The sequence below is a fragment of the Xenopus laevis genome, chromosome 6S (assembly GCF_017654675.1).
Source record: "Xenopus laevis strain J_2021 chromosome 6S, Xenopus_laevis_v10.1, whole genome shotgun sequence".
Classification (NCBI taxonomy): Eukaryota; Metazoa; Chordata; class Amphibia; order Anura; family Pipidae; genus Xenopus; species Xenopus laevis.
The window spans coordinates 45,289,423-45,311,334 of NC_054382.1; the positions used below are offsets into that span (position 1 = coordinate 45,289,423).

The 21,912-nt window shown below is 38.4% G+C and overlaps 1 protein-coding gene across 1 annotated transcript in view; it reads right to left on the reverse strand.

Moving 5' to 3' along the window:
* LOC108719987 (copine-4) overlaps positions 1-21,912 on the reverse strand; it is a 216,471-nt gene that overhangs the window by 139,675 nt on the left and 54,884 nt on the right. The window contains exon 2 of the mRNA XM_018269331.2: positions 20,419-20,609. Coding sequence (XP_018124820.1) covers positions 20,419-20,589 — 171 coding nt within the window. The 5' untranslated portion in view covers positions 20,590-20,609. The remainder of the gene's footprint in view (positions 1-20,418; positions 20,610-21,912) is intronic.

Here is a 21,912-nt window from a genome sequence, read left to right on the forward strand (position 1 = left end):
AATAAAATATTTATTACTGAAAACAGTGTTCAAGACAGCTCCAACACATGATATTGTTTTGCAAAGAACATTTACCTCCTTCACTGTTAGTCCCTTTCTTATGAAATTTCAAACACAATGTTACACACATGAATTTACTCCAAGAAATTGCCCCATTTACACTGTGATTCAGTGTGGCTCACTTGTTTAACTGGAGACACTCCCTTCACTAGACCTAAAGCATTCCTCTTTTCCCAAATTCCAAACCTAAATGCATGAGGAACTCCAGGTGACAGATACGCCCACAGTTCCAAAATAACCTAATATGAGTATTTTTCGATTAAATTTGTCAAAATAAATTAAATGTAGCAACATTTTGGTTAAATAAAATTACATAATTTTAATTCCAAATCACAAAAGCACATTATTGTTCTGAGGAAATCCACAAATTGAAGGAATCTCTGGATGAATACAAAGTTGAATTAATTTGTTCAATGAACTATGAGATCAAAAGGCTTTAGCTTACATTTGAAAGAAAAAAATCTGCCTATTCATGAGGTTGCTACTCCGGCCTCATAGGCTACAATAAATAAGGAAAGAATGTAACAGAATTGCTTTGCCATCAACATAACTTTATTTCAGTGTATTTTATATCAATTGTAAACTACAGACTAATTACAGGTATGAGATCTGAAACCCCTTTTTCAAAAAATCTTACGAGATGGTAATTTGCCATTTTAATCAAATAACTCTAATTTTTAAGAATGATTAGCTTTTTCTCTATTATAATAATAATAATACAGTACCTTGTACTTGATGGGAATTAAGCTGCAGACTGGATTCAGATTGGCGCACCACCAGTTTTCTTTGAGTGAAAATGAATTTATTACATACTTAAGTATATTATAGCAATGTTTCAGATCTTTCTTGGCCCCTTGATAAAGATCCACGCAGGACCTGAAACATTGCAATAAAGCCTTAAACTTGTACTGCAGTGAAGTATTACTTAAACTATGTGCTGACTATTAGCTACCTACTAAGTAACTAAGCAGCATAAATCCATATTAATTGCAAAACATTCCTATTTAGGGGTTATTTACTAAAATTTGAAAATCTCTCACTATTTTCTTAAAACCACTTAATCCAAACTCTTGTGCACATTTTCACCATATTTATCAATAAATTAACTCGTAAAAATCTGGTGTGGGAAAAGACTCGAAAAATCCTGAAAAAAAATTGTACAATTTTTTGTATTTGACACCCCAAAACTCCGATTTTTTTAATTTTTTTTTGGATTACTGCCCAAAAACGACACATTTTTCAGATTATTGTATAAAACCCAGCACATATAAAGATATATTCCAATTGTAGATGGGACATCTGCCATTGACATTTATATGCCCTTGGCAGGTTTGAGATTGAGTACTTTTTTATTGAGACTTTGGGATTTAATAAATCATGAAAAATTCAAGGGTTTTTTCCTACAAAAAAATTGGTATTTTCCCCTTTAAAACGCCGACCAGTGAAAATGATTGTTGACAACCTTCAGGTATGGAGATCTAAATTCCCAGATTCCAAGCATTACAGATAATAAATGCGTTAACACAGAGAATAACAAGTTACAAGTAATGTTTGTTTATGAAGGACACGGAAATAGGAAGATTGCAACTATTTATTTTGAAACTTCCCTTTTGTAATCACCATTAAATTGTGTAAATATGTGTATATGCCTTATAGGTCTTTCCATTTACTTGTAGTTATTGCCAGCCCAATTCATTAAGTATAGAAGTAATTTAGGGGCATATTTATCAAGGGTCGAATTTTGAATTGAAAAAACTTCGAAATTGGAATTCAATAAGACCAACCGATATTAAGTCAAAGGTTTTTTTTGGTTGAATAGGTCCATTTTCGATCAAATAGGTCCATATTCGGCCGAATTCGAATTGTACAAACTGAAGGAATTGCGCATTCAATCGAATTTGATTCAAAGTTTTTCCCAAAAAAACTTAAATTTTTCAAAGTCCACCAATTGACTCCAAATAGGTTCTAGGAGGTCCCCCATAGGCTAAAACAGCAACTTGGCAGGTTTTAGATGACGAATGGTCGAAGTCGAATTTTTAAAAAGACAGTACATTATAAATTTCGATGTTCAAATTTTTGAATTTTTTTCAAATTTGAATTGAATTTGGACTATTCCCTAGTCGATGTACACAAAATATAGCTCAAAATTAAAAAATTTTCATTTGAAAATTCACCTCGACCTTTGATAAATCTGCCCCCTAGTGTGAATATGAATAAGATGACAGTGTGGTTCTTCCCAGAATCCCAGGCCAGTACTCTTTTTAGGGAAAAATATGGGCCGTCCTGGTGATCTTTGTAACAAAGCACTTAGTGATTTAATTAGTCTTATTCAACCACCACACCAGCAAATTAGCCTTTCCTTGTCCTTTCAGCTAAAAAAATTACAATATAGATTTGTGCTGATTTAATGAAATTAAAACATGATGTCTTATAATTATAGATATAAGAATGGGAAAATAGCTTTTCATTATTTCAGCTTACCTGTAAAAAAAAGGTCTAATTTAGAACTTTTCCGCACAGTTAGTTGCATGAAAAACCATTTTTTACCATTGCTAGTTTTATACAGTGATCATCGTAATTTGGTTTTTTTGCAACCCTGTTTTGAGAAATTCATGTAATGGCATGATTTAAAGTAATGTTAAAAGGGATTAGTCTGTCCAGACCTCAATCCTTCTAACCTTTATGAAATAGGGATGCTGCCTTTTTCTAGGCGTTGTAATTTACACTGAATACATTATCTTTCCTTGTTTTAAGGTCATGACTGTTTTTCATATTTTTAATAATGAAAGGTGATGATGACATAGTGAAGATAGTCAGCGTGATCTTTAGAAGTGGCAGTAACAAATCCACATCAAACAATTTCATCTAAAATTTTACAACTAAAAAATTCTGTATAGTGCCAGCTCATTTATGATCTTAGTCATGGGACCTAGGAACACAGGGTGATTAGGGGTCCGTCTAGCTTTTTTTTTTTTTAAAACATATTTTTATTTTCTTTTTTTTAAAAAATGTGTTTTTATCTGTGCTGCTGGGTGTTGGTCTGATCAGAACGGGTGCTCAGTTGGTGTCTGCTGGAGGAAGATTAGAGAGTCAGACAAGGCAAGGTGTGTGCATGTGGGGAGTGCGTCTGAGCTCTTTAAGTTCAGTGAACACCATTTACATCTCCTTCCAATGCTAAACCAACACATCTTAAAGATGCTCATCACACACATGCCTAGCCTTTTCTCGCAGCCTTAATCTTTTCCCAGCAGGTACCAACTGTTCTTTCATCCCAACTAGACCCAGATCGAGCAGTGCAGATAAAAATATAAATGAAAAGAAAAAAAAAGAAAAGCTAGATCATGGGCCCTCCAGGTGCACTCATGTCCATGATTAATTATATATTTCTAAAGTTTGGGAGTGGCCTCTGGGGGGGCTGTAGAGAGTGTATCTTAGGGGTCTCATATCTCATTAATCTGTCATTGCTTGGGGTTATCCTTGATTCTGCTCTTTCCTTTACTCGACTTGCAGGGCTGTTTTTAGGTCCGATGCCACCCTAGGCACCAGCCCTAAACATGCCCCTACACCGTGCTTGTGATGCCAGCACATTGTGCACGTGACATCACACCTGCTCACGCCATGGAAGTGACGTTACCTGCTGTGTATGCATGATGCCACTTCTGCCGACCAACCCGATTTTTTTTTTTTCAATTTAAAAAATTAATTTATAGGCACCCGACGGCCGCCCCCCAAAACCTGCCATCCTAGGCACAGGCCCTTGGGTCTGCTGTGAGAGCACAGACTCACCAGCGCAGTGTCAGAAGTTCCTGCGTTAGGCTTTGGGCATATATCTACTTGCCGGCACCCTGGTATGTTATGTTCTCGAATGAGTCAGTGACCCTATGGAGTCTGTGCATTTCTTATAACTCTTTCACATCACCCTCTGTGTTCCTGTGAGATTTTTGTCTATTACAGAAGAAGCCTTTTCAGAGATTAGCTGGGCTGCCGGTGTAACAAGAATGGCGAGGAAACCTTACTGTAAAACAGTTAATGGAAGCACATGGCCTGCTTTACAAGGACGCTGACCCTAAAGCAAGTATTTCAGCCTCCCCAAAAAAAAAATGAAATAGAGTCAATATGACACATCAGTCTAACTAAAGAAATCTATTTTATTACATCATTTTACAATACAAATGGAAAAAGATCCAACATGTTTCAACCCAGAAAATATTGTCTTCGTCAGGGGAACATGCAAAATTTAAGAATGCAGGCAACTTACAAACGATTCAATCCAAAAATGTATACCCCAAGGAATCTTGAAAAGGGCGCCAAAGCTTCAGTGTTCCCTCTATAGAGTTGGCTTTTTGATTGATGTGCCGTGCCAAACGTATACATTACGATGTTATTTGTATATTCCCTAAAGAAAAAAGTCACCCTTCACCTATGACTAGGACAAACATCTTCTCATGGAACTCAATCTGACCAGAATTATAGTAACATTAAATAAGGCACAGTACTACTTAAGCATAATAATATAGCCCACCTAATTCTAATTAGGTAGAGCTGAGGCAACACATTCCTTTCTGAACCAGGCAATGGTTTTGTTATTTCAAATGCTGTTAACATTAGTGTGTTGGGTGAAATTGATTTAAACTTAGAAATATGTATTAAAATGTGTGAAGTATATGATGGCTATAAGAACCTGGACTTCTGAGATATGAGCATGCAATTGCTATCTTTGTCCCTGGACAGCAATTAGCAATATATTTTGCCTTTTTAGGATTACCTAATGGCATATACTACTAAAAAAGTGTATTCTTATAAAAATGGTTTACTTAGATGTGAGCTTGTTTATTATATCTATTTTTAAAGAGACACACATTGTTTGGGGGTATAATTTTCCTTTAAACTGTCTGACAAACATGATATTATGTCAAATGTCAGAAGGGCCTGCTGTAAACTGCCATTGAGCAGAATTGTATACTGGGTCTGTGGGGTTTGGATTGGGCCCCAGTATACTTGAAATTCTAAGGCTCATTTTGAATTTCAGCCCAGGTATGATGGCCTGTGATCAAATTCTAACTTAAAATATTACTGCCTAGTAAGAAATGGCACAATTAGGAAAATCTAACTGTTCATATGAGGGATATATAATATCAAGAAAAATACACTCTTATGTTGCTCGCTAATGTCCATCTGCATTATCAAACAATGTTTGGATAGTAATATGCCTATTTCTTCTTATTCAGCAGTTATTTGTTACAATATTTTTAATTTTAAAGAGTTGAAACATTTGTTTTGTATGTTAAGGAACACTGAACACCTGAAAGCCATTGATAATAAACGCTCAAAAAAAAAATTTCTTTGGGGGGAGGGAGAAGAAAATAATATATTGGTGAATTCAGGTTTTCAAAGATTTTCTTTCCATTGAGAGCACAGAAATAATTATGTGATACCTGCTTGCATGAAAGATTGGATATTTAAGATGGTAATATATGTATGAATAATTATCACCATAAGATATTCCTGTATTTCACCTACCGCTGATTGCTCCTGATGAAAGTGTTAAAATAGGATGAAAATGGAATTGTTTTCTTTATTACCAGACTGGAAAGAAGCCAAAATAAAATGAAGATTAAAAATGGTTTTAAAGAATATGAGCAAACAGATCTTCTAAAGGAAAACCAGTTTTGCAAATATTAAATCACACAGAGAAAGAAAAAGCGCACAGCATGTAGGACAAGTTGCTAAAGGGATCACACCAAGGGGTATTGGAGTACAATATTTCTCTGCTTTTTAGCAGATAGTTACATTGTAGTTGAGACACATGAACACTAAGTTCAACCACTTTGGAGCTGCATCTGCAAGTATAAGTGCTTTAGGCAAATAATCCTGATCTCCACCAAAAAAACTTTTTGTACATGAAACCACCATCCTTCCAATATCAGTGGATGCCATGTTTCATCCAATGATGAAAAGCCCCATCAAGCTTTTTTAAGGATCTTTTTTCAACCGGCAACTAAGAAGCCTCAACATAATGTGTATATAGAAGCAGTAAGTGTTGAAATCGATGATGTGTTTGTGTGTTTTCACCAGTGGTAGACTTGTAAAACCGTGAATTCCAGGGAAAACTGTTGCTGCACTAAGCAAGGCTATATGTTTATTTGCCAGCTTAGGAAAAGTTGGATACATTTGTCCCTGTAGTGAATGGAGGAGAGCAGGATGGGCCCTCCATTCAACACTCCATTTAGGATTTTGAGGGAGAGAGCGGTTTGTGCATATAAAATGTTTCTCAGTTGACTACTGATTTGTTTTGATGTGTTCATACGATACAGGAATTCATTTACAAATTTCTGATTTTGCCCTGTTTAGTGCTGGGGATAACAAAAACTATATAGGTTTCCTAATTAAAATAGTTAGATGTTCCGTACAAGCCATATTTACTGTATTAATATAGAAAAAGAGGGCAGATTGTATACAGTAACTTGCTGTTTCTTGCTGCCATTGACTGGAATTTCATAGAACAACCACTTTTATTATCCCATAGACCCTTTTCCATTCTCCATGATTATTATATTTGTAAACCCATCTATATAACATAACATATGTTTACACTAAATCTCATTTGCCACATTTGCCTGCCATCAATTTCTAGTAGACTTAAGACATGAAGATCCAAATAATGGAAAGATCCCTTATCTGGAAAACCCCAGGTCCCAGGCATTCTGGATCACAGGTCCCATACCTATTACATGATTTTCTAGTAGACTTAAGGTACAGATGAAGCCACTTGGATTTGTGAGTTAAATGCGTCATGACTCAGAGTTAATTGAAGAAACTGTGTTATCTAAAGTTATCTTAACTCATTTAATGCATTTAACCTTTTCATTAGCATACCAAAGCACCATTGTTCACAATGGTGAATGCTTTAATTAGATGGGATGTTGTGTCACAGTTTTCTGTGTTAAATGAGATAAATGGGATATCTGTGTTTAGTTATTCTGTGTCAAACAGACAAACCAAAGTGGCTGCATCTGTATGAAGATCCAAACTATAGAAAGATGTGTTATACAGAAACCCCTAGGTCCAGAGCAGTCTGGATAACAGATCCCATACCTGCACAACTAAGTTTATTATCCCATAGACCCTTCTCCATGAAGATTATTACTAGGTTCTCCTGATTTTCTTGTCAGGATACATTTTTAATAGATTTAATTATTTTGTGTAGAGGCAGAGTAACTTGACTGAAGGCATCCATTTTTTGACCATGCCCATTTTGTGGCCACACCCCCTAATTACCATGTTCATTTTACAAAATTTGGCAGGTTATGAAAGTTTAAACATATTTTTGTGTTTTCAGTTATTACAGTTTTGCTGATGAAGGTGAATTGCCCTTTAAGCTGTGAGTCTAACATTTCCCAAGGGACCTGTTATCTTATATTGTTACAATTACTTATTTGCTTATCTTGAAATTGTTACAAAAGTTTCTTATCTTCTGCTGTGGCTGTTCTGGGCTCTCTGCCAAAAGCCAATTAAGTTAGAAACTTTCCTCCTTTTTCTGCCTGTTCAGTGCAGAGAAAAACGGGACTTTTCAGTACAAATGAGGGACTGTGGGTTGAGCTGTCAAAAGAGGGTTTCTCTAAAAACGGGACAGTTGGGAGGTATGCATGGTGTTTCTATGCCAGCATTTTTCAGTTGACTTGGCCAGCCTCTTCAGATGTGTACAGTCAATGGCTTGAATGTGATCTACCTGCTAATTTGCACACAAGGTGTATTTTGGTCAGAGCATGCACATACCAGTTGAAAAGTTGAATTTATTAAGTCAGAAAAACAGGCTTAGTTTCACCCTTTCTCAAGGCTTGAGAAAGGGCAAGACTAAGCCCAAAACATTGCCTGTTGCATTGACCTAATAATTCAACTTTTCACTTTTGCAACAAAGAGGAGCTACAGCCACCCTGGCAAGGTTTTCCATACTGCGCTGTACCCCACCCATGGGTGTTTTATAAGGAGGTTGAAGCCAGGGCTGTGCCAAGCCGAGCGGGCCCTCTAGGCAACCTGTTTATGCCATAACATCGGGGAAGCAACGAAAAGGGGAAACGTTAGGGCAGTGGAGGAACAGAGTAGAGGGGAGGGAGAGGAAGGGGAGGGACAGAGGGGTGAGTGCCACGGGAAGGCGAGAGCTGCAGAAGGGAGCAAATCTGAACTAGGGGTAGGCAGAAGAATCTTGAACAGGCACCTGCCAGCGCCCCCACATTTTTGTGTCCTATGCAGGTGCCTCTTCTGCCTACCCCTAGTTCCGGCCCTGCTTGAAGAACACACAATATTTAACTTTTAGAACATACACACACCAGCATTTAATATTCAAAATCAGCTCCATGCACACAGTGATGAGCGAATCACATTCAAGCTAGTTGATTAAAGAGTCAACTAGATACATTTCTACCACTATGTTCTTTCTATGCAGGAGCTGTAGATCCTACATTCTATGGCACATACAGCTCTGAACATTTTAAACAGCATTATAGCCAGCCTTCTGAAGTTGGATAATAGGATAATCTAGGATGATATTGTATCTGTTAATCAGCTTCAGAAAGCTATTTTGGACCAAATAGTTTGTTTTAGTTAAAGCATAATGACTACTTTAAAAAAATAAAGTAGTACTTTAAAAAAAAAAAAAAATATATATATATATATATATATATATATATAGATATATATATATATAGATATATATATATATATATAGATATATATATAGATATATAGTTAAATGCAAGACTAACGTTTCGGCCTCCTCTGAGGCCTTTCTCAAAGAGGAGGCCGAAACGTTAGTCTCGCATTTAACAATAAATAATTTTCTTTAATTTATATAAGACCTGAGAGTGCAGTTCTTTCTTGCTGGTTATATATTGGAATTTTTAACACTGCACCCAGGCAATTTAAACCTCTTTTCGTGAGTGCTGGCTACCCTGTGGAATATATATATATATATATATATATATATATATATATATATATATATATATATATATATATATATATATATATATATATATATATATACACACACACACACACGCACAACCTATCTGGTAGTTTTACAGACAAATCGCTTTGTAAACATTAATTATGACAGTACATGAAAGTGTGAAAGATGAGAATTCACAAGTTTGTTATAGCTCAGAAAAATCTTGTCCTCATTTTCACAACTATTTTGAGGAGTCATATAAAATAGATCCCACAAAGCAGAGCAAAAAAAAATGAAAATGTTTAATGAGAGAAACATAAAAAAGCAAACATATCATGGAAATACAACAATAAAATCCAGCAAAATCCTTCCAGATCCTCCTACATTGCACTTAATCTGTAAAAAAATAGTTTATAAAATGATGGTCAAATATTAAAAAGAAAATGTTTAAAAGTGTAATTAACTTAGTGAGTGCCTTAAATATTTATTGTTGTTATAAATATACACACTCAGTAAACTATAGACGAGAAACGACTGCCTCAAAGTGGTGGATTTAAATACAGACAATCAAAGTAATATACACACAGAGAATGAATTGTAAGAGAATTGTATGTATGCAGTTCCTACGTTCTGGAGAATTTGGGTTTTACAGTACATTTTTAAATGTAAACATTCTGTTCCACAAGGGTGATAATATCATACACTTAATTTCACTAATAATAATACACTAAATAATTAATATAAAAAAAATCCATGATCTTTTTCTTGTCAAAATTGAATTACTGTATATGTTAAAGGAACAGTAATACCAAAAAATGAAACCTTATATTTAAAGTAATTCACATAAAATACAGTATACTGTATCACTGCACTGGTACAACTTTTTCATTTGCTTTAGAAGCACACTATAGTTTATATCAAGGCTGTCCAACTGGCCTCCGGTGACCCCACCTTGTGTGGCCCCCCATATGAAAGTCTGCATGTTGTGTCTGCTTAACACATGCATGCTTTAAAAGATATCACTACAGAAATTAACTGCCCCTGCATTGTTTAAACCTCAAATTCAGACTATAACCACCTGTATTGTTCACACCTTTAATCTCCCCTGCTTTGTTCACACTTGTAACACCTCTATTATTCACACCCCTAAAGCCCTGTAGTGTTCACACCTAAGACCCAGACTGAAACTGCCCACATTGTTTACACTCATACAAACTGCTGAAAGGGAACCAGCACTGTGTCACTGTATGTAACACATCTTAGAGTGGTCCAGATCAATGGAAACTGTCTCCTGCTCTGTTCTTCCATCCCTATGCTCCCTGTGTGTGCCATACTCTGCCTGCCCTATGCTCACTGTGTGTGCCATACTCTTCCTCCCCTATGCTCCCTGTATGTGCCATACTCTGCTTGTGTGTGCCATACCCTTCTTGCCCAGTGCTGTTTGTATGTGCCATACTCTTCTTGCCTAGTGCTGCTTGTGTGTGCCATACTCTTCTTGCCCAGTGCTGCTTGTGTGTGCAATACTCTGCTTGCCCAGTGCTGCTTGTGTGTACCATGCTTTGCTTGCCCAGTGTTGCTTGTGTGTGCCATTCTCTGCTTGCCCAGTGCTGCTTGTGTGTGCCATACTCTGCTTGTCTTACACTCCCTGAGTGTGCCATACTCTGCCTGCCCTATGCTCCCTGTGTGTGCCCTACTCTGCTTGTCCAGTGCTACTTGTGTGTGCCATACTCTTCTTGCCCAGTGCTGCTTGTATGTGCCATACTCTTCTTGCCTAGTGCTGCTTGTGTGTGCCATACTCTTCTTGCCCAGTGCTGCTTGTGTGTGCAATACTCTGCTTGCCCAGTGCAGCTTGTGTGTACCATGCTCTGCTTGCCCAGTGTTGCTTGTGTGTGCCATTCTCTGCTTGCCCAGTGCTGCTTGTGTGTGCCATACTCTGCTTGTCTTACACTCCCTGAGTGTGCCATACTCTGCCTGCCCTATGCTCCCTGTGTGTGCCCTACTCTGCTTGTCCAGTGCTCCTTGTGTGTGCCATACTCTTCTTGCCCAGTGCTGCTTGTATGTGCCATACTCTTCTTGCCTAGTGCTGCTTGTGTGTGCCATACTCTTCTTGCCCAGTGCTGCTTGTGTGTGCAATACTCTGCTTGCCCAGTGCTGCTTGTGTGTGCCATGCTCTGCTTGCCCAGTGCTGCTTGTGTGTGCAATACTCTGCTTGCCCAGTGCTACTTGTGTGTGCCATTCTCTGCTTGCCCTACGCTACCTGTGGGATGTAAGCCTGGTAGAGGTTTGTCCTGGGGGTTTGTTAGCATTGTGAAACGGTTGTTAGGGGCCCCAAAGGTGTTTAATCAGGTGTTGGGGGTGCTATATTATCCACAGGGGAGGAGGATACATATAGATTTAAGGGTATGTTTTAAGATGACTTAAATTTTTCACATTGAGTTACGAGTGATATCCCTACAGTGAGCACCAACCGTTTGGTTTTTTGTGTGCTACCACCGTTAAATTATTGTGGTAACATGGGTGTGGTTTACAGTAGGTGTGGTTGGGGGAGTGGTCAACATTGACTTCCATTATCGGCCCTCCACCATGTAGACCAGAAAAATGTTAGCACCCGTCACCACAGAAGTTGGAAAGCACTATTTTATATAAACACGCTGTTGTGTAGCCATGGGGAAAGCCATTCAAAGTACAAGTTAAATTACATATAACAGATGCACTCTGTAGAATCTCATTGTATTCTATTACAGAGATAATCTCTTATCTTCTAAGTAGCCTGTGCCTTTTCTTTTTTTTTAACTTGAGGGTGATGGCAGGATGGCATACGAATCACTTCGGATTTCTTAAGTTGCCCAAAGTTGCCTCCTGAGGAAACTTAGGGCAACTTCAGAAATCTGAAGTGATTCTTATTCTTGCTGGTGGGAATGCATTTCAGGGAGATTAGTCGACCGCAGTAGAGAAGATTTCTTGCTGGGCAACATATCTCCCCATGTGCCACCACCTGAATGGCTGTCCACCATGGCTACACAGCAGCCTATCTATATAAACTATAGTAGGCATTCTAAAGCAAATAAATACATTTTACCAATGCATAGCAACACTACATTCTATTTTAATTACTTTAAAACACTTTTTTGTTTGGTTTAACTTTTTCTTTAAAAAAGACATTAACTTTCACTAAAATTGTCTAGGTTGCCCCCCCTTTTCTACAGAGTAGGAATGCCAAGTCACAGTGGGGCCTGTCCCCCTCCATACGGCCGCATTTGGTCGCATTTTCAGCGGCGAATGGACTGCCGGGGGGCCCTGAGGGGGTGCAGGCCCTGGCCCGCTCGCACCCCCTGCTCCCCCGGTAGTTCCGCCACTGTTTAACACAAGGCAATTGTTTTTCTGCTGGAGGAAAACACAGCAATTTGGCCAGCCTCTACCCAATGTATACTGGCTCGAATATGATCCATCAGTCACGACACACATGGGAAAGATTTTGCCCAGAACTGGCATGCTTTAACATTTTCTGGTTAAAATTCACTTCATGTACACGGGCATTCAATTACTGTACAGATAGGGCAGAATCTGTTTACAAATTCAGATGGTCAATGGACCTAAAACATATGCTTGCCATCAGTATTTGCAAAAAATCCTCCTCTGTCTTCCTTTCAAACAAAGTCCTGCAGGTGGCAAGGAGTTTCGTTTTTAAAGAAATTAAGCCTCTGACCATGGGGAGAAATTTCTAATGATGGAGGGAGATCTACACTAACATACTAAGGGGAACATGCACATTCCATATAAGTATTGTTATTTGAATACAACCTCAATCTTTCCCCAGCATATTGTTAAGTTGTCCCAGAGATGGAATTCTAGAGCTACACTAAAATTATGCAAGTGGCTCTGGGGGAGGGTAATTGGGCCCAATAATGTAATATATTCTCATGATCAAATCTAGCAATCTCTATTTGTTAGGCAGCCATGGTACGTCTGTGAAGGATTTGAACTAGACAGCCCTATATTTGGAAGGGCTGTCTGGGTGAAACCCCCCTGTCCGGATTTCCAAATGAAAAAATCCGGACAGGACATTGAAAATAATAATGTAGCGATCAGCGATTGATCATCAGTCCGACCCCAATGTCACCACCCCTGCCCCGATGTCAGCGGCCCTGCCCCCGCCCCGCCTCCAATATCATCTGCCCCCTGACTGTTTTCCAGCCCCAGAAAAGGTGGCAACCCTAATTTGAACTGCAGAATCTTCTTATTAACTGGGATGTCACTCTTAACAGAATACCTTTAGCTTGGTAGACCTGACGTATTACTTGTGTAACACAGTGAATTTATATATATATATATATATATATGTATATATATATATATATATATATATATATATATATATATATATATATATATATATATATATATATATATATATATATCAATCTTCACCAAATATTTCTGTTTTGCTAAAGGTTAACGGAATAATAGGAAGGAAAACCTTTGGGCTGTACCAATATGCTTACCAGGATTTACAATGGAAATGTGTTAATGTAACTGTTTATTAGGAGCAAAAAAGGTTACAAGTGATTTCTGGGATTGTGGGATCCAGTGCCTGCGCAGGCTGGTGCAACAAGGTGGATTACACTTGGAAGAGGAAGACTTTTGTTCAGATGGTTCAAGTGGTACATCATATTTTAATGAATGAATAAATTGTTAACACTTCAAATGGAAGTAAACCTGACAGGGCATGTCAGATGATTAGTTATTTTTGGATGACTTGCTTATGCTCAACCATTCATATTCTTTGTCGATAATGAGTCATTTTCCTATGATGAAAAAAAATTGCAAAAATGTGTCTAACAAGACATTTGCCTAAAATAGTGATACAAAAGAATCTTTTGTGGTTGAGAGGCTATTATCTTGCAACTCATGCAAAATATCTTTGATGATTCAAATCTATTTTATGAAAGCAGTACTATAGCCAGTGAATAGCAGCTTCTCTGTACTGAAATAAAACAACACCAGAGAATATAGGGCACATATTTTAATAATATTTTTTTCAAATAAATGTGTTTCCATAGCCCTTCCTGACACTTAAAATGATGAATAGCCTATTTAATACAAAACTTTGCAGAATGCTTCTTAGGGTGATATAAATGGCATGAATACAAAATGGGAGAAGTATTGTTTAGACAAGACATGATTAAATGTGACAAATATCTCCATCATGAATATACAACAGTACCACTGTACTGACAGATTGTCAGCAAAAATGTATTTTCACTAAATGAAAGCAGTTTTGATCATGTGCTATTCTTCTAATTGAACATTGCTGTCATTACCATGATATATAAATATAGATATTTATTTATATACTGTGTATGGCTGACTCTCAGTATTGCATATCCCCACTTCTTGTGTCTCATACCTTTTCCCATAACCTTGGAAGGTCTTTTGGGTAGGGTCTTCTTTATCAGTTATTGGTTGTATTTTTATATGTAATCTGCATGGTCACTTTGTACGCCCATTTATTGTACATGGCTGTGGAATATGTTGGTGCTTTATAAATACATGTTCATAATAATTAATAATAATAGCTGATTGTCAAAGATTACTAGGGAAAGGAAGGAGTCCTTAAAGCTGCTGTTAACGACCCACAAGAAGTGTTAACGACCCACTGGAAGCAAGGAGCAGAACTAGACAGGAATGGGAACAAGAAGTAAGACCAGACAGGACTCAAAATGAGGAGCAAGTCTAGACAGGACTAGAAAGGAGGAGCAAGACCAGAAAGGACTGGAAGCAAAGAACACGAGGGCGAGAGCACAGGAGCGGGTGCAGGTCTACATATGGTAGACTGGAACATGGCAAAAGAGAAATTGTCCATTATTCTCTCAAGAAAATTTTACAGGGGTGGACTCCTTGGTTAGATTATAGCCAAGCACAAGCATCTGACAAATGGTTACCGCCCCCCCCCCCCATAACAGGATTTTGGTTGTGCTGATTGTACTTAGGTTTCAGTGATTTCGTTTACTTCTGTTTATTAACTGACTCTATAGCTTGATGGTAGTAGGTAGTAATGTTAATTTGATGTTCAGTAACTTACCAATAATGGATCTTTCCATAATTTAGACCTTAAGTCTACTAGAAAATATTGTAAACATTAAATAAACCCAATAAGCTGGTTTTGCTTCCAATAAGGACTAATTATATCTTGGTTTGGATCAAGTACAAGTTACTGCTTTATTATTACAGAGAAAAGGGAAATCATTTTTAAAAATGTGGATTATTTGATTATAATGGAGCCTATGGGAGACAGGAGACAGGATTTCAGTAAATTGGAGCTTTCTGGATAACTGTTTTATAACTTAAAACATGAAAACATTATTGTTTATTCTGTAACTTTAATGACAACTGTCAATGTGTTTATTTGCATTGCTATGAAATGCCTTAATGTAATTGGTCAGATAGGTAAAAGGCCTGTACAGCATCCAGCATTAATTGTAAACCAATCAGGTTTGCAGGCAAACAGCCCACATAATCAAGCTCAGCGCCCTTAAAACCCCTGTATTCGTATCTTATCATGTCATACATTCCCAAGTCTATAAAAACTCTGATTCCTTTGTTTGGGGTTCTGACCCTTTGGGGCAAATTTACTAAAGAGTGAAGCATGTTTTTTTGTGAAAATTTGTCAAAAGGTTAATAAAGTATGTTAACGAAGATTCGCTAGGAAGAAAGTAACACTAGAAAAAATTCACTAAGAAATTTCGTGCTGATGAATTTTCTCTGGCAAAAGCATGCCGGTGTTCCTTTACTGAGACAAAGTTTTGCAGTTAGATAAATACATGTGTTCACCACGAAATAGCATTTGACCTAGTTCCACAAAGTATGAAGATTTCAAAGCAAAAATTTGGACATGTCAAAAAAACTGTATCTTTTACCCCACCAGATCTCCGGTAACTGACACTATCATAATTCAATACACAGAATAAATGGCACACTTGTAAAAAAAAAAAAAAAAAAAACTCCTTCTGTTCTTGAATAGTTAAGCATGGGTGATCAAAACAACAGCCATACATTAATCTGAAAAAATATGGCTCAACATGAAAAAACATAAATACTGAAAATGTATTAAATGTAGTCCACATCCAGAAGCAATGGCAGGATACTTGTCTTTTTTGCTAAGAACAAAAAAGACATTCAGACTTAAACAACCATATTATAATGCTTACAGACAATAACTCACTAAGATAAAGCATGGTCCAGGTGCACAGCCCTAGACCCTTAGCAAGGGGTACATAGGGGAATATCATCAAAAATATGGGGAACAGGCCTATGATTAAGTTCCCATTAAGCATGAAACATGTTAAGCATTAGAGTTGTCATTCCAATTAAAGTTATTTGCTTTTAACTCATTTATCTTTATGACCTTTGTGGTTTTTGAGTGCTTTCCCCCCACTTTTTGGGTGATGATCCTGGTGTTTTTTTATGCCCTTAAAGAATACCTACAGAAATTTCTACAGCTCCTTTTTCTAACTCGTCACACATACAGCATCAGCATCAACTAGGGCACTTAAACAATCAAATACTGACATCTGCGCCACAGACCGATTATGCTAAGGATCCAGCAGAAAACATCTCCAGGGAGAGTTGCATGGAAAAAGCTAATTAACTCAGTTTAACTGTAAACAAATATTTGGTGTCCAATACAAAATACTTTCACTCTACCCATTAATGTATTCATATTTGTTTTGCCACAATGCTGTTTATGATTATTTAAACTCTATATTTTATACGATTTTATTATATATATTATTATTAATATTATATAGACTATAGCTCAGCATTCAATACCATCATCCCTCAAAAGCTGAGTGGGAAACTGAGTGAGCTGGGATTGAGCACCTCTTTGTGCAACTGGATTTTCTATCAGAGAGGCCTCTGTTCGTATCAGCGACAACGTTTCCCGCAACATCATGAGCACAGGAGCTCCTCAAGGATGTGTTCTTAGCCCATTGTTGTACACATTGCTGACACATGACTGCACAGCTAGACACAGCTCAACCCACATCCTCAAGTTTGCCAATGACACGACTGTGGTGGGGCTCATCAGCCACAACGACGAGTCGGCGTACAGAGATGAGGTTCAGCAGCTGGCGGTCTGGTGCAGTGAGAACAACCTGTCTCTGAATGTGGTTAAAAGAAAGAGATGTTTGTCAACTTCAGGAGAAATCGCCCTGCTCACACACCACTCAACATCAATGGCTCCATGGTAGAGACAGTAAAAAACACCAAATTCCTGGTAGTCCACATCTCAGATGACCTCACCTGGACCACCAACACCGCCTCCATCACCAAAAAGGCTCAGCAGCTTCTTCACCTCCTGAGACGACTGAAACGGGCCAGCCTTCCACCCTCACAGTGTTCTACAGGGGCACCATAGAGAGCGTCCAGATGGGATGCATCTCTGTCTGGTACAGTAGTGGCAGCACTGCTGACTGGAAAAGTCTACAGAGGACTGTCAGAGCAGCTGGCAACATCATTGGAGCGGCTCTTCCATCACTGCAGGACATCTTCCACAAGCACTGTGCAAGAAAGGCCTCCTGCATTGCACTGGACTCCACACACCCCTCACACAGACTGTTCACGCTGTTCCCATCCGGCAGACTCTTTCGCAGCATTAAAGCCCGATCAACCAGGCTGAGCGAAAGCTTTTTTCCACAAGCTATCAGACTCCTCAGCTCACTGCCTGCCCTCCCACTACATTCCAGACACACCTGAATCTACCTCAGAGACATCTGTACTAGCTGGAGCCAAGTCGTCTCGTCTCACTGTGTATTCGTATACTGCTGAGATGACAATAAAGTTTACTTTGACTTTGATATGTCCAGTATGGAAGGATGCACTTTTCATGTGCAATTCAGATTCTACTCAGTAGACCAACAAAAAGAAGCAAATCAGAACCGTGCTGCTCTCATAAACTCCATGCAAAATGACTTTAGAAATGTCCTGTAGCTTTGTCTCACTCATCTCAAATCTGTTAATCCAAAGCATAGGCTATAGAGTTTGGGAGCAACATAAGCATGAGAAAATGTCCTGGGGTTCCAAATAAGGTCTGTGATTTGGTAGCCCCTATGTGGACTATCACCATACAGGAGGCTCTGTTTGGCAGTACACCTGGTTTTTATGCAACTAAAATTTGCCTCCAAGTCTGGAATTCAAAAAATAAGAACCTGCATTGTGGCCACTGGGGTCAATATCCAAGGAGTTCATGAGCAACATGTTGCTCGCAAGCCACTGGTTGGGGATCACTGCTCTAAAGTATACTTTAGTGGTGAGACATATACATTGTGTTAATGTATATATCAAAAAGTGTATAAACTGTATCCAACATGACAACATCATTGGAACAGAAAACTGTTACTGATGATTGCTAATTGCAAATTCTAGTTGTTTGAAGGTGACACATGGAATAACAATCAGTGAATTAATATAGGGTTCAAATTCAATTCTATCATAAGAACATAGTTTGAATGACAAACTTTTATGGATGAACTGGAGAAACTTTTATTCTTGATCAAATAACATTTTTTGCTAAATCTTTCTGCCAGTGCAAGTAATTAATGTTTTGTAAAGTATTAATGATATTGTTGCGTGTATGGTGGGAGACCAGATGACTGATATCATCAAACGCCTTGGATATCTTTCTCATTGATCGGCAGAAAATTTTATCGGGCACCTTTAAAGGAGAATTCAACTGTAAAGTAAAAAAAACAACCCTACCCCTACTCTATATAGACCCCCCTCCCCCCCCAGCCTAGCTGCTACCCCGGGCAAATGCCCCTAAATCTTTACTTAAACCTCGGTGCCGATTATGTCCAGTAGAGCTCACGGCAGCCATCTTCTGGCTCTTAGGTAATCTTCGGAACAAGAGCGTCGCTTCTGAAATTTCTGTGACATACAGCACTTACTTCCCGAAGATAACCGAAGCGCCGGAATATGGCTGCCATGAATGCCGCTGGACAGAATCTGCACCGAGGGATTAGTAAAGAGTTACGGGCATTTGCCCGGGGTAGCAGCTAGGCTGGGGGGAGGAGGGAGGGGGGTCTATGTAGGGTAGAGGGGTAGAGTTCTTTTTACTTTATAGTTGAATTCTCCTTTAGACACTCAAACATTGGCTAGGGATACTGCTAAATCATTAGGTAGAGGGAATAGTTCATTGTTTCTACCTGCATATCTGACAATTCAGCATTTAACTTTTGTAGTGAAAAAAAAAGATCTTTCTTGCAACCATTGGTTGCAGGAAAGATCGTAATTGGAACGTGTATGGTCACGTTTATTTTCACACCAGACAGTAAGTGACTGAGGAAAAGTGTTGTATAAAAATCCTATGTGAGCAGAGAACTGAGCAGAAAAGGTACAATGCCAGCTGTAATATACACGTTTAAATACATAATACAGTACATAATAAATAAACTGTTTATTCCAAGAAATAAAATAGCCCTGTCTGAATTTTTGTAACTAAGTGTTTTCTCTGCCTAGGCAGCAACACTGGCTTATAGTCCTGCACTGGGTCGGGTACCTGTGGAATACCCGCAAGACGGTCGGGTTCAGGGTAGAAAATCCCTAATTCCTTGACCAGGCAGGTAGTCTGTGGCTAACCCGTCTGGGTACCTGGCGAATGTGCGAGACTGGTCCTACTCGCACTCTGTAGTGCTGTAGGTAATTTTTTGTTACCTTTCCAGAAGAATTGGCACCGGGGTGATGTTGCGTACTGTGCACTGATGTCACTTCCGTTTTCGCAGCTCCTGGGTCAGAGGTTAAGTTTAACTTATAGGGTCCGGGTCGGTAGTGGCTTTGGGTAGGGGGATGTGGTGGGTGAGAGTTAGGTTAGGGGGTCAACGGGTCTGGGTTGGGCAAGGGTCCTTCCAATTAGGACTCTACACTGGCGATCGTGTAACATATCATTTATGTTCAATAGATACAAACAGTTTTAGATAAAATTAATTCTTGCTGACACATTTCTCAAGAGTTAATCTTGTTCACTTTTAGAGATTTTGAGTCCTCTTGTACTAATAACACCTAAGGAGCAATGATTTAGCAAATGCTGTAGATCTAACTAACTACAATAGCCTGAGTTATGACCTTGGGTACCTCTGGTTCAGTTTGTAAATAGGTTATGGGTACCTCTGGTTCAGTCTGTAAATAGGTTACTGTGAATACATACTTACATACTACACACACACTGTTAATATGCATACACTAATTTGATACAGGTAATGCAAATAGTCCTACCCATCCTACAAGAACACAACTCCCCTTGCATTTATTCTGATACAGTGGTAGTTAAAGTCAGTCCTATTCAGGTCCAATGGTTGGGCACCTCTACTGTATACTGTAAATTAGGCTCAAGAATGATGGTGTTTGACTCTTACCTCAAACCACTGGCCATGTGACTGCATTTTCAGGATGACACAAGGATCAGGCTTAGAGAGTGCATCTCTGTCAGATATCCCCTTGCAGGAAACTCTCAGTTCCACCTTTGCAAGACATGGACTGTCAAAAATCCCAAGTGTGTTGGCTGCTGATTCATAAATGTTGCTCATTTTTTCTTTACTTGTCAGACCTGAGAAATAAAACAGATATAGCTTTATTAAGGGTCAGCAATATTTACCCACTATTCAGATTTTGTTTATCTCTTGGTAAACAGTAAATCTGGTTCATTCTGCCTAACCAATGATGTCTTTCCAAGATATCCTGGCTTCATGTTCTACTTAATGATGCAATATAAATATGCATGGGCTTTATCAATTCAATATATTTTAAATAATGCTTCTAGAATGGCATATAACCACAGAGAGATTACACCATGGAAATAAGCAACCTGTCAATCAGAAAGCAATCATTCCAGGATTGAAGAGCAGCTATACCGTAGGATAAAATTATGCCGTAGAAAGAAATGCGTTTATAAGGATAAAATTCTCATTTAGTTCAAATACTGAACCATGGCAATGAAGTTTGTTCATTTTTAATAGAACTTATCAGGCAAACTTGAAAGAGAGGAGGCTATTTGATTTTAATATTTAATATTTTACAATTTAAACACTGCATGTTTAAATTGCAAAATATTTGCTGTCAGACCATCTTATAACTTTCTAGATATTAAATAATATGGCCTACTATACAGGTGGTAACAATTTAATGAATTTAATGACTTTTTACAGAGAAGATACAAGCTTCCAATAAACATCCCTCAAAGCACACTACACTTCCAACATCACTTCATTCTCTTCTGTTAGATTCCTGCGTGCAAAGACTATGGGGACCTTTCAGTCTTTATTTAACACAATGTTGCTAAATAGTGGCTTTGCGACAATACCTGAAGGGTAAAAGGTATTTTTTTTTTTTTTAAAAAAAAGTCACCAAAAGTTATATCAGAAAGTCTATACAAGTGAATTTGTGTGTAGGTGCTTTTTTACATGTAAAACTATATTTTTACATTCTGATGAATATGCCCCACTACAGTGATTCTATGCAGGGCTGGAACTAGGGGTAGGCACGTGCCTATGGCGCAAAGCTTGGGGGGCGCTAGGCACGTACCTCTCACTACTGCCTACCCCTAGTCCGGCTGAGTGAGTGCCACTCATCTGCAGTCCATGCGCCTGTTTGTGTGCCGGTCAGTGCGCGTGCGCCTCCTATGTGTGTGGCGGAGGGGGCGTCAGGGCTTGCTGGGTTGCTAGGGGTGCCCGGCCAGCATGGCCCTGATTCTGTGTTTAGCACTAGAAAAAAAGTTGTGTGATTGGGGTTGCCACCTTTTCTCTTATTATAATTATTACTATCTATCAATAACATTGGGTGTAATTTTTACAGGTTAGGTCAGAAGAGTATGATCCAGGTGGTAAACCAATGTTTATTTCCTTCAGCACCAA